Genomic DNA, 13,648 nt, shown 5'->3' on the forward strand with positions numbered 1-13,648 from the left:
AGCAATCTAAAAATGCTTCAGTTATAGTATTAAGCCAAAACAAATATATAAATAGCTGACTATGTTTTTTAATTATAATAAATTATTTAATTATGTTTTTTTAATTATAATAAGTTTTGGTACATATATTAAAAATTAAATAAAGGCATGTCAGGATTCTAAGGATAATTGTGTTATTTTCCTTTTTTTTTTTTTTTTTTTAAATGTATGCTGTTTAAAACATTACCTCTTGAAGAGTGACCATTTTCAGGAGGAAAATTCTCATCGAAGTGTTTTCATTTATCAAGAACCCTCAATTACTATTACAAAATCAGGGTGGTAGTGTTTTCAAATTAAAGAGACGTGTTATGCCCACCTGAAGTAGATAATGTGAGAATGTGTCTCATTAAACTTTTGGGACCTATACAAACTGAATGCTTCCAAGAATCCCAAACTAATATAAGATTGTTTGAGCTGGTAGAGTTCTTGAAATTGTTTATTCCAATTAACAGAAGAGCTTCTGATGTTAATAAGATTTATATTCAGTGTCATGATCTTAGACCCTGTAGACTGTATTTCCAAATTTTAATTATTTAGAAGGACCCCCTTAGAGCCGAAATAACACACTGTGCTATGAAAACCAAAGTTAGAGCCAGGCACAGTGGTGCGTGATTATAATCCCAGTGACTTGGGAGGATGAGACAGGAAAATCACAAGTTCGAGATCAGCCTCAGCAACTTAATGATGCCCCAAGCAACTCAGTGAGACCCTGTCTCAAATTAAAAAGTGCTAGGAATGTAGCTTGGTGGTAAAGGGATTCTGGGTTCAATCCGCAGTACCAAAAAATAATTTAAAAAAAACAAAAACAATGGTACTATGAAATTGATAAATTAAGAAAGGTCCCACATTTGAAGAATGTGTAAGCAGAGGGAATAGTGCTTTATACCACATGCCTGTTTATACCCTGTTTAAAACATTGTGGAGATATAAGGAGTTTGTTTAGGTAATAAATAATTCACTCTGGCCAAAACATATAAGGTATGTGAATAAGATAAATTTCAGAAATTTCAGAAACATCTATGAGTTGTAAGTAATCTTTATTTTATAAGAAGTATCTGGTCTCTGAGAAAGTTAATATTTATGTTTTTTAAGTTGCAGACCCCAGCCTCTTTTGCTCAGAGTGTTCAGGAACTAACAATTGCTCTCCAGCGGACTGGAGACCCAGCAAACTTGAACCGACTAAGACCCCATTTGGAACTATTAGCAAACATTGACCCAAGTCCAGGTAAACCCAAAGGAAACTAATGAACTATATCTTATGTGTGTCCTCAGCTGTTCAGTGATTGTTCATTTGTCTTTTGTTACATTCCTCTAGAATTTCCCAGAATATTTTTTCAAGATCTTTTCTATAGTATTCTTTTTGTCCCAAATCTTCTTCCTTATTTCATTTAAAATAATATTTATTTGACACTTTCATTTACTTAATGATTAGCTATACTAATCACTTCACCATGAATCTCTTTAGGTTCCTTTATATTTCTTCTTTCTTCCATCACAAAATTGTGCTGTATTTTACCTTTCTCACCTGTGCCAAAACTCATTTTTTCTATATTCTATATTCTTAGTTGGCATTTCCTTAATCTCATTTTTGCCTCTTCCTTGATACCTTGCTCATTAATTTTCTCTTTTTGGGTATCTTTACTTTGTCAGCCTTTTCCTATATTCTGTTTCTTGACCTGAAAATGTACCCAAGCTTAATTTTTTACCTAACGTTTGCATCTAAGCTATTTTAACTTGTGTTTATCACAGTGTTTATTCCTACTACTGAACTAAAACTCTGTTAATATTTGCTAGAAGTTTTCAAGTCTCTAATTCCAAAGACTTCAGACCTTTAAATTTGACTTCAGCATTTAATAATGTTGTTGAACACTTCTTTGGTATAGAAACTCTTCTGACACCTTATATTTCTGCAGTCTCATGTTCTCTTTTGTTTTGAAAGCTGCTTCTGTCTTGATTTGTACCACTCTTTTCCCTCCTTTCCACAAACTTGTAGTCGAATTGTGCTCTTGGAACTTTGTATTCTCTACATGCTTTGTTGATGATGGTTGTTGGTTTTTAGCATCAGGGTATTACCTCTTCATAGAAATAGACTTCCATATATCTCTATCACTGTTATCTCTTCACTCCAAATCCATTTCCCAAAAACTGCTCTGTGTTTCAAAGTAAGATCATCTTCATTTGATGACTGCTCTTCCTCCTGTTTCCTCACTAACATTCTCTGATGTTCGTAACCTTAAAAACCTTAGTCTTCTGTCTTGCTGCATACCTTTTCTTTCACTTAACTCTACATATCATTTCAGACAACAGGATCTATTTGTTCTTCTTTTATAAGTTTCTCTATTCCACGCCTATTATTGCACCTTACTGAGATGAGAGCCTGGTTCCTTTTCTCTCAGACTGAATGGTTATAACTTTGTATCCTATGAATTCTTCCAATCCAGTGTACTTAACTGCTGCAAACTGGAACTTATTCCACACTCATAAATTTTCACTTATACCTCATTGCTTTCAGAGGAATATTTGGAATCCTCTTACCTTTTTTTTTTTTTTTAATACATTTTTTAGTTGTAGGGCTTGGGATATAGCTCAGTTGGTAGAGTGCTTGCCTTGCATGCACAAACCCTGGGTTCAATCCCCAGCACACACACACACACACACACACAAACACACACACACAAAGGTAGATGGACACAATACCTTTATTTTGTTTATTTAGGGTTTTTTAAATTATTATTTTTTATTTGGAGATGGACATAATACCTTTATTTTGCTTATTTAGTGTTTTTTTGTTTTGTTTTGTTTTCATGTGGGGTTGGGGATTGAACCCAGGGACTTGTGCATACTAGGCAAGTACTCTACCGCTGAGCCACAACCCCAGCCCCTTATCTTACTTTTTTAAAGCAGCCTCCTTTTGCAGATATACTTCCAAGATTGCTCAATGAAACCACATCAAATCTCTTCCTAGAATATACAGTAAGGATGTTGTGGCTCAGTGGTAGAGTGCTTGCCTGGCATGCATGAGGCACTGGGTTCGATCCCTGGCATCACATAAAAAAATAAACTAATAAAATAAAGGTATTATGTCCATCTACAACTAAAAAGATATATTTTTTAAAAAGAATATATAGTTTTTTCCACTTTTTTGCTTTGATCATTCTGAGCAATTAAGCGAAATTCCACAAGCTCTTACCACTATATTAGCCTATCTACATCTATGCCAGTATATTCTGCTGTTTTCGTATAATTGTAGATAAACTGTTCATTGAACTAAAGCCACCCTTTCTCATCGTGCACTAGCATCACCTTGACAAGCATATTCCATCAGTGTCCTTTTTCTGATATCATTAGTTTTCCTTTATTAGAGTACTTCTATCAACATTTAAATACAGTTATTTCTCTCATCTTAACTCATTTTTAGCCCCTTTTTCCACCTACCTAGAAATGTTTTTTACCTTTTTAATAACACTTTGTGCATGTTTCTGGGAATTAAACGTAGGGCTTACTCTACCACTGAGCTGTGTCACCAGCCCTGATGCCACTGTCTTGAACTCAATCCAGTCAGGCATTTTTCTCTACCATTCTATCTAAACTAACATCATCAAGGTCACAGTGACTTCCCTGTGACCAGTTCCAGAGTTCAGTTCTCAATTCTTGTATTTGAAACTATCCATAGCATCTATCATTACTTTTTATTGTCTTTTCCTTGAAATGCTTTTTTCTTGGCTTCCATGCCACCACATTCACCTAATTTCCTTCTTACTTTATTAGGCTGTCCTCGGCATTTTTTCTGCTGATTTCCCATCTATAGCTGATGACTCTTGGCGTAGTCTCAAAGTTTAATCATTGTACCTCTTCTCTTTTCTACTTACATCCAATCCCAAGACAATATCAGCAAGGTCTCATATGTTTAAATATCATTTATATGGTTCACAAATTTATTCTTGTTTCATCAGTTCTGAGGCCTACCTTTTTTTTTCTGATATTAGCATTTCTGAAATTATACAGTGATATGTTTCTCTTTTGGTGCCATATAAAGTAGTGTAGACATTATAACTGATTGTCTTTTAAAATCTGAAATAGAGTTCATCTAGCTCAGTCTTTTTTCCTAGCCTGTGTGGTGTGTGTGTGTGTGTGTGTGTGTGTGTGGTGTACCCAGCCACCATAATGAGTCTTAATTAGTATTTCAAACTTTAAAAATGAGCTTCTCCCCTTATCTTGTTAGTGGCAACTCTGTTCTTTGATTTGTTTGGTTCAAAACCTCAGAAAGATCCTTACCTTCTCTTTATCTCATAGTGTATATGTGATCCATCAGCTAAATCAGTAGGCCTTACCTTTAAATTTCATTTAGAATCCACGAACTTCTTAGTACCGTCCTTGCTACAATCTTTATCTCTCCTTATAGATTATAGACTAGCCTCCTGTTTTGTGTATGACATACCACAAGAGCCAAAGTGATCCTATTAATTTTGTGCCCCGAAATTTTTCAGTGGCTTTCCTTTACCCAGTGTAAAAGTTAAAATCTAGCCCATGATCTATAAGTCCTCACATGGTCTGGTCTTTCATTATCTCTCTCCAGCCTTGCTAGTATGGAACCTACCAATCACACTCTCACATTAAGGTCTTAGCAGTTTTTCTTCCCTCTTAACTAGAAAGATTTCCTCCTAGTATCTCTATTAAGACACTCTGAAACCCTTTTTACAGGTCTTTTACTAAATGTAGCCTCCTGAAGGAGGCCTCCTCTGGCTTCTCTGAAAGTTTATATAACTTGCTGCACTTCTTTTCTTTGTTCTCTTTTTTCAGTTTTCATCATTTCCTAAAAACTCTGAGCCGGTTACAGTGGCACATGCTTGTAATCCCAGAAGCTCAGGAGGCTGAGCCAGGAGGATTTAAGTTCAAAGTCAGCTTCAGCAATTTAGCGAGGCCCTAAGCAACTTAGCAAGAGCCTGTCTCAAGTATAAAAGAAGAATTAAAAAAAAAAAGAGCTAGGGGTGTGACTCATAGGTTAAGTGCCCTGGTTTTAATCCCCAGTATCAAAATAAATAAATATAAAATTGAAAAATGGTGGAGCAAACACAGAAAATGCTTGCAATATAATGTTAAATGAAAAAAAAATTAAAACTCTGTTTTGATTATTTTTCTTGTTTATTATCTGGAACCTTTCCTTGAATATAATGGGAATTTTTGTTTTATCACTACTGCTTCTCTAGCAACTAGAACAATACTCAGGCATGGTAGATGTTCCCAAATATAATTTTTGAATAGCTGTTCACTTTAGCTTCTCTGTGTTCTCCTTTTTCCCCCCTATTGAAATTCCATTTGTTCTTCAAAGCCCCATTCAAATGTTGTCACCAAGAAGTCTTGCATGATGGCTTCAGCAAGAAGTCATGTCTAAAAATGTGTTTGCCCTTGATTTTGTATTTCTTTTAGAGATTATTTTATATTTAGTTTTATGGTTAATTGTTATATAATAAAAATCTGGCACTAACAAATACTAAATGAAGACTGTAGCCGAGTTGCTTTATATAATACCTCTTCTATTAAGCTTATTAAACATTTTGTTTATCCTATACCTGAATTATGTAAAACTTCAAAATAAACATACCAAATTGGCTGACTCTAGGCAGTCCATAGTTAAGTTTTGTGTGAACTCCCCTGTGTTGGTCTGTATAATGTTCTAAATCTGTTAGGTGCCAACATTTAAAAACTGTTAAATTTTGTGGCTGGGGTTGTGGCTCAGCAGTGGAGTGCTTGCCTGGCACGTGTGATACACTGGGTTTGATCCTCAGCACCACATAAAAATAAGTAAAACAAAGGTATTGTGTCCAACTACAACTATTAAAATATTTAAAAAAATATATTTAAAAAAACTGTTTTTAAGTTTTGACTAGGGGTATAATTAAGTAGTAGAGAGCCCTTGCCTAGCAGGTGCAAGGCCTTGGTTTCAATTCTCAGCATTTAAAAAACAGAAAATTGATAAATTTAGGAATCTCAGATTTCAGATGTCCCTGGGAAACTATAGGACCAACCTTGCATCTTTACATAAGAACAATTAGTTGAAGACGCTGAGTGGTAACCATACATTTATATCAGAGATATGTTCTCCAGTCAGTGTAGTCCATGTCACACTCTGGTCTGTTCAATACTAAGGTTCTAATGACAGGTGCCTTTTTTTTCTGGCTTCCTTAATTCCTTTGTTACCTTTTTTTTCCCTGTGGTAATTTTAGTTTGTAAACACATCTTTTAAAAGAATATGTCCATTCCTTTAAAAAGGAGGTTAGGTGAATAAGTTATTTGAAAGGCTGCATTATGCTTGATTGCAACTTCTTTATTAATATATTGGACCAAATATTTAATAACATTATAGCTAAAGAAGATTTTTGTTGTCATTTGTTCTATAGATGCTCCTCCTCCTACTTGGGAACAGCTAGAAAATGGACTGGTAGCTGTGCGTACAGTTGTACATGGGCTGGTTGATTATATACAGAACCATAGCAAAAAAGGAGCAGATCAACAGCAGGTAAGATGGAGCTTAAAATTTAAAATTAAGTCACCATGCATATACCTTGAAACTACTGTGAGTAAATCTACAGATATGAAGTCAAAAAGATAACATGAATATTTTAAGACTCTGACAATCAAAACTATGTAAATTATAAATTAGCATGGTTAGCAGCCAATTTACTGGTTTAGCCTAGTAATTTTTTCCAACATCATTAAGCTAATCCTTACTGATCTGATGTTGCACTGGTTCACTTTTCACATCGAATATATCAACATTTGATGAAGAAAGCATATTCCGTGCTAAACCTTATTCCATTTAAGATTATTCTCTGGACTTTGTATTATATATTAATTTGACAGTAGGTATTACTGCTGTATTAAGTAATCCAATACTGCTCATACAGCTGTAAATGGTTTTTCTATATTATTATATATGCAGTGAAAAGCCTGTGAATTTAATACTCTTATTAATTTCCCTGACTTAGGTAAATATTAAAAATAGATTATGCAATCTATCTTTTTCCCCTGTGGAAAGGCAAAAAATATCAAAAGTAGCCTGCTTAGTAGCATAATCTGGGTATGATTTTCCCATTTATTCTAAACACAGATAAAGAGCTTTATTTTATGACTAAGAAATTTTGAAAAACCTGAAACTTTCAGTTGCTTTCTATTCCATTGGCTATCACAAAGAATATAGCAAAAACAATGAGACAAGCTTTTAAGGTCTGCCATTAGTGATAAAATATGTTAAACTTGGTTCACTTTTGTGTTATATTTGATATTAACTTTGAAATCCATCCTAATGCCTATCCTCAAGTTGTAAATAATAAGCTTAATTTGTACCTTTGGAGAATTTTAAGTCATTGGCATATTCGTCTGCAAGTCACGAATTGGTTATTGGACCTTTTGTACATTTTGTAGTATTTTATAGGAAATGTATATCTGTCTGAACATTGCACAAAACAAATATTAGAAGAGAGTTTATACATTTGCAGGTCTTAAATTCCATTGGTTTGTTTTTCTGTTATAAAACTTGGAAGAAAGATTATAAAGTTGCCCTGAGGTTTAAGAATTTATATGATGCCATGTGTTTGAGAATTAACATCAACATGTCAGAAAAATTAGAACTTATATATATATTTTTTTAATATTTATTTTTTTAATGGTAGTTGAACATGATACCTTTATTTATTTTTATTTTTATGTGGTGCTGAGGATAGAACCCAGGTCCTCGCACGTGCTAGGTAGGCGCTCTACTGTTGAGCCACAACCCCAGCCCAGGACTTATATATTTTTAACTTTCTGAGATTTAAGGAAAATAACTTTTGAGAACTTTGTCTCTGGATAATTTAGATGAATATGGAGATTAATCTTATTCATCTAGATTGTGAAAATCCTAAACTGGCAAAATGGAATTTGCATTTATTTTGGTTTTGTAATTTTTGTTTTATGTCTGATGTTTTGATTTTGGTCTTAGCCTCCACAGCATAGCAAATATAAAACATACATGTGTCGAGATATGAAGCAAAGAGGAGGATGCCCTCGTGGTGCCAGCTGTACATTTGCACACTCACAAGAGGAACTGGAAAAGTAAGTGTGAAAAGCATGAGACAGCCTTTGGAATAAGATATTAGTAGAACAGTGTGCTGACTTTGAAAAATAAGGAGAGTGGTTTTTTCGGCTTTCATTAATTACATTGTTTCTACAGAGAAAACTATTTTGTGTTTAGGTTTATCTCAAAATGAATCCTTTTTACTACAAAAAAAATTAGAATGTTAGCGATTTTCATTAATTTTAGCTAATTTTTAATAATTATATAATGTGTTACCTGTGGAAAATTTTGCCATTGGCTCAACTTCATAGTTTTTTGAAATTTCAAGGGCTGGATAATTACAGTGATGTTAAGTTTTCTAGCACACTAAAGAAAGAAAGACCACCTGCTCTCACCACCCTCCTTCGCCAGATACTGGGGATTGAACCTATCAATCCTTTGCCACCGAGGAGTTACATCCCTATCCGTTTTAATTTTTTATTTTGAGATGGGGTTTCATCAAGTTGTTGAGGGTTGCTAAGTTGCCCAGGCTGGCCTTGAACTTGTGATCTTCCTGCTTTAATCTCTTGAGTCACTGGGATTATAGGTATGAATTACCATGCCTGTTTTCTTCTTCTTTTTCTTTTTTTTTTTTTTAATAAAGCCGGTATGACACACCAAATTTTAACAAAGATAACACAATTAAAGAAAATTTTAGGGGTTGGGAGTATAGCTCAGAGGTAGACACTCACCTAGTATACACGAGGCCCTGTTGGGTTCAATCTCCAACACTGTAAAACCAACAAAAGAAAGAAAGGGAAAGAAAATGACAAAAATATTAATATTAAAAATCACTCCAAATAAAAGAATTCAGTAATTCATTAAAATAGATTGAAGAAATAACATGATCATACCCAAAGATTGCAGAAGTCATTTGAATAAAATCTAACATCAATTTTAGATCAAAATCCTTTAATACAACAGTAGATACTTTGTATTATAGTATAATAACAGTATCATAGATACTTTCTCAGCCAGTTAATTAATTATATCTTAAAAGCCACCATGGTAGCATGATGCATTTAATTAGTACAATAATAATTTCATCTTATTAAGTCAGTAAAAAGGTAAGATTTTTCTCCTAGAAAGTTAGTTAGCATTCCGGGGTTTTCCTTTTTGTTGTCGTTGTTCTGGTATTGAATCCAGAGGCCTTCTACCAATGAGCACACCCCCAGCCCTTTTTATTTTATTTTGAGACAGGGTCTCACTAAGTTACCCAGGCTGGCCTTAAACTTGGGATCCTCCTACCTCAGTCTCCTGAGTGGCTGGGATTATTGGTATGTGCCATTTCACCTGACTCTTAACATTCTGGAAGTAGTAGCTGATATATGTAAAGTTACAAAATGAACCACTTTCATGTAAAATAAAAAGGAAAACATGTAGGCCCTGTTGGCCCTAGCATACACAAGGCCCTGTTGGGTTCAATCTCCAATATTGTAAAACCAACAAAAGAAAGAAAAATTAAGTTAAGTTGAGTATTGGATGGTGTAGGTAGTGGTAGAGCGCATGTGCAAAGCACTAACTAGGTTGGATTCCCAGCACCATGTGAGAAAAAAGTTGAAATTACAGATCCCTTATAAACAGTAAGTTCTGTGAGATCCCAATTAAAATCTCAACGTGGTGATTATTAAAGGCCCAACAAAATCATTCACTTGAAAAGAATAAATACATGCAAATAGGGAGGAAAATTATGGAAAAAAAGTTTTCAAAAGAGACTAGATTAATAGTTGTTTTATAAGCTAAGATAAATATAAAAACTGGTATGCATAGGAACGGTAGCTTAGTAAAGTGTCTAAAAAGAGTTTGAAAAACATAAGAACTTATGTGCTCAAGGTGACATTTTACATCAGTGACAAAAGATAATGGCTGTCTCTTTGAAAGATTCTTACCTGTCTTTGTACAAAACAATGAGTTTTTATATCAGTGTCTGTATAGACATGTCATAGGAATAACATTATAGAGTACTGAAGTATTTTTGTTGATATTTGTGTGTTTTTTGTTTTTTGTTTTTTGTTTTTTTTTGTACCTTTGCTTTTTGTTATAGATTTCGTAAAATGAACAAACGTCTGGTTCCCAGAAGACCTCTGAGTGCCTCTTTGGGTCAGTTGAATGAGGTGGGCCTGCCTTCTGCAGCCATCCTTCCAGAAGAAGGTGCAGTGGATCTACCTAGCAGAAAACCCCCTGCTCTACCAAATGGAATTGTGCCAGCAGGAAATACAGTAACACAACTGATTCCACGGGGGACAGATCCCAGCTATGATTCTAGTCTGAAACCAGGGAAAATAGATCATCTGAGCAGTAGTGCTCCAGGATCCCCTCCTGACCTGTACGTCATTTTTCCTCAGTTTCTTCCTTTTAAATGTAAAGCAGAAGAAGAAGGAAAGATTAATGTTTCAGTTAAAGAAAATATTTTCTTTCTTTATTCTACTAGTAGTTTTTAAGAAATAGCATAGGTGTGAAAATGATAAAATTTGCAAATTTGGTAGAGGAAATGACTATTAGAATAAACCAGTTTATCAAATTGTGGCCATCTTGTTTTTACATTGAACAATTTATGTACATTAGAAGTATCTTAGAGATCTAAATCTTAGATTTATAATCTTATTCCCTTAGGCTAGAATCTGTCCCTAAGAGTATTTCTGCCTTACCTGTGAATCCACATCCTGTACCTCCAAGGGGGCCGGCAGATCTGCCTCCCATGCCTGTCACCAAACCAATTCAGATGGTACCACGAGGTTCTCAGTTATATCCAGCACAAGCAGATGTTTATTATCAGGATCCTCGAGGAGCTGCCCCACCATTTGAACCAGCACCTTATCAGCAGGGTAATGGATATTTCATTTATATCACTCACTTGTCTTAGGGGTTAAGAAAACTATGCAGGTTAGAGTGATGATTTACATAGTGGCTTCCTTAAAACAAGTAATTGTGTTTTTACTTTGGGAAAAAAATGAGATTTTTATGATCAACTAAATAAACTACCTTTGTAACTATGCACAGTTATCTGTATTTTTTGGACCTATAAAATATATATATATATATATATATATATATATATATGAAAAACTAACATTGATCCTTTTGGAGTTTATTGTATATAATCAATAGTAAAGAATAAAAAACTACTTATATATATGATTAGTGTGTGTGTGTGTGTGTGAGAGAGAGAGAGAGGGAGAGAGAGAGAGAGAAGCTGACCAAAAAGGACATCATTGAGAACTTGAGTCAGAAAAACCCATGAAAAAATGCTTCAAATAGAGGTATTAGGAATGGAAAGAAAAATTTATGAGTGGATTAGAAAGAGTCTAGAGTCATGGAAGAGTTAGAAAACTGTTAATCCTCTAGGCATGGTGGTGCGCTCCTATAATACCAATGACTTGGGAGGCTGAGTTAGGAGGATCACACGTTTGTGGCCAGCCTGGGCAACTTAAAATAAAAAGGGGTCTGGGGTTGTAGCTCAGTGGTAGAATGCTTGCCTCACATGTGTGAGGCACTGGGTTTGATTTTCAGCACCACATATCAATAAATGAATAAAAATAAAATAATGTCCATCAACAACTAAAAAAATTTAAAAAAAATAAAATAAAAAGGTTTGGGGATATAATTTGTGGTAGGGTACTCCTGGGTTCAACCCTAGTACCCTCCCCCCAAAAAAAGGTAAAGGTATGGAGAAGAAAGGGGATGACTAAAGTTTAATATTTACAGTATATTATAAAATGCTGAAAGATTTTAAAATTGAAGTGTTGTATCTCTGTCAGAGATACAACAGAATGAAATGCTATTATTTGTTAAGGCCAGGTATGCATACCTGTAATCCCAGCAGCTTGGGAGTTTTGAGACAGGAGATCACAAGTTCGAGACCAGCCTCAGCACTTCAGCAAGGCCCTAAGCAACTTAGTGAGATCCTGTCTGAAAATTTAAAAAAAAAACAAAAATTTCTGGAGATGTAGCCCATAGGTAAAACAACCCTGGGCTCAGTCCCCAGTACCAAATAAATAAATAGGCAATAAAGATGTGTTTTGTTTCCTTTTCTCAAGGCTTTTAATTTTGAATCAGAAATGTCACCTCCTGTACATTCAAGAGAATAATTTTTAATTGATATGACATTACTAACAAAAAAAATGACAAAACTTGATTGATATCTTTCTTTTGACCAGGAAAAATCTAGCTATTTTTATTGAGCTGGCTAATGTGTAACTTTAAATGTACTGTGTACTAGTCAGGACCCAGTTGTAGATTACAGAAGTCATTCTAGCTATATTAAGTAGAAAGAGGCTTAGTGCAGGAGTTTAATGCCCACGATATCCATGGACTATGGGAAGCAGACTTAAGCTAGGTCTCCCAAGAATAAATCCCAGAACTAGATGCTTTTTGAATCTTTTACAATGAAAATACAGAAGTGGAAAACTTCTGTTCTAACTGCTACAGTGAAATTGAAAACCTACTACTGCAGCTTTATCTCAACTCTGGAACTAAGTAGTAGTTACTAGATATGCACCAGCAAAATGGACTTTTTGTATGTTACCAGTAAATTCAGTTTCATATTCAGATCTGTAGTAGAAATGGAATTTCAAGGATTTCTGTAAAATGGAACTTTTTGTTTTCCATTTTCAGTATTACATTAAGACAACACCAGAAAGAGGGTCAAACAGTAAGAATCAGTCTACTATTGTAGATTATAAATAGCTTAGTTTTTTTTTTTTTTCAGTGACATTTAAATTGTGTGGCTATAGGTGCATGGGCTATTTGTACTAGGAATCAAACCCAGGGTCTCACACATGCTAGGCCTAAGGATAATTTTAGCTTCATATTCTCATAAAGCTAACCTAACAATGTAAGCAGGAGGGAAAACTTCTGAAGAAATAAGTGAATTATTAATGCTTCAGTGTTTCAGTATTTAAAATATGTGTTTGTGTATGAATGAAAATAGTTTGGCAAATTGTTGCCTTTGGTTCCTTTTCTTTGTATTATACAGGTATGTACTATACCCCACCACCATGTGTATCCCGCTTTGTTCGACCTCCACCATCTGCTCCTGAACCTGGTCCTCCCTACTTGGATCCTTATCCACCCTACCTCCAAGATCGTGTTATGAACTCTCAGTATGGCGCACAGCCACAACAGTACCCACCTATGTACCCACCTCACTATGATGGCTGTCGAGTGTACCCTGCTCAGTCTTATACAAGAGAGGAAATTTTCCGAGAAAGCCCTATACCCATTGAGATTCCACCTGCTGCAGTACCATCATATGTACCAGAGTCCAGAGAAAGATACCAGCAAGTGGAGGGTTACTATCCAGTAGCCCCTCATCCTACTCAGATCAGACCTTCGTATCCCAGAGTATGGTGTATTTTTTTTTTCTCATTACATAGACTTAGTTTATTTTTGGCAGTGATTCATTAATTTCTTGGCTATGCTGATAGAATTTGATCACTTATTTTGTATAAGAAGGTTTCTTTCCTTTTAAAAATTATTTTCATAATTCAAGTAGGGTTTTTTTTTTTTAAAGTATTA

The 13,648-nt window shown here is 34.7% G+C and overlaps 1 protein-coding gene across 2 annotated transcripts in view; it reads left to right on the plus strand.

Moving 5' to 3' along the window:
- Rc3h1 (ring finger and CCCH-type domains 1) overlaps positions 1 to 13,648 on the plus strand; it is a 52,437-nt gene that overhangs the window by 16,862 nt on the left and 21,927 nt on the right. Inside the window, exons 6-11 of one of the 2 annotated variants that reach the window (XM_048810017.1) lie at positions 1,138 to 1,264; positions 6,438 to 6,556; positions 8,018 to 8,130; positions 10,176 to 10,457; positions 10,745 to 10,956; positions 13,107 to 13,474. In XM_048810017.1, coding sequence (XP_048665974.1) covers positions 1,138 to 1,264; positions 6,438 to 6,556; positions 8,018 to 8,130; positions 10,176 to 10,457; positions 10,745 to 10,956; positions 13,107 to 13,474 — 1,221 coding nt within the window. Of the gene's footprint in view, positions 1 to 1,131; positions 1,265 to 6,437; positions 6,557 to 8,017; positions 8,131 to 10,175; positions 10,458 to 10,744; positions 10,957 to 13,106; positions 13,475 to 13,648 lie in introns of both variants that reach the window. The other variant, XM_015491795.2, reaches the window with a different exon arrangement.

Source organism: Marmota marmota, unplaced genomic scaffold (genome assembly GCF_001458135.2).
Source record: "Marmota marmota marmota unplaced genomic scaffold, marMar, whole genome shotgun sequence".
NCBI lineage: Eukaryota > Metazoa > Chordata > Mammalia > Rodentia > Sciuridae > Marmota > Marmota marmota.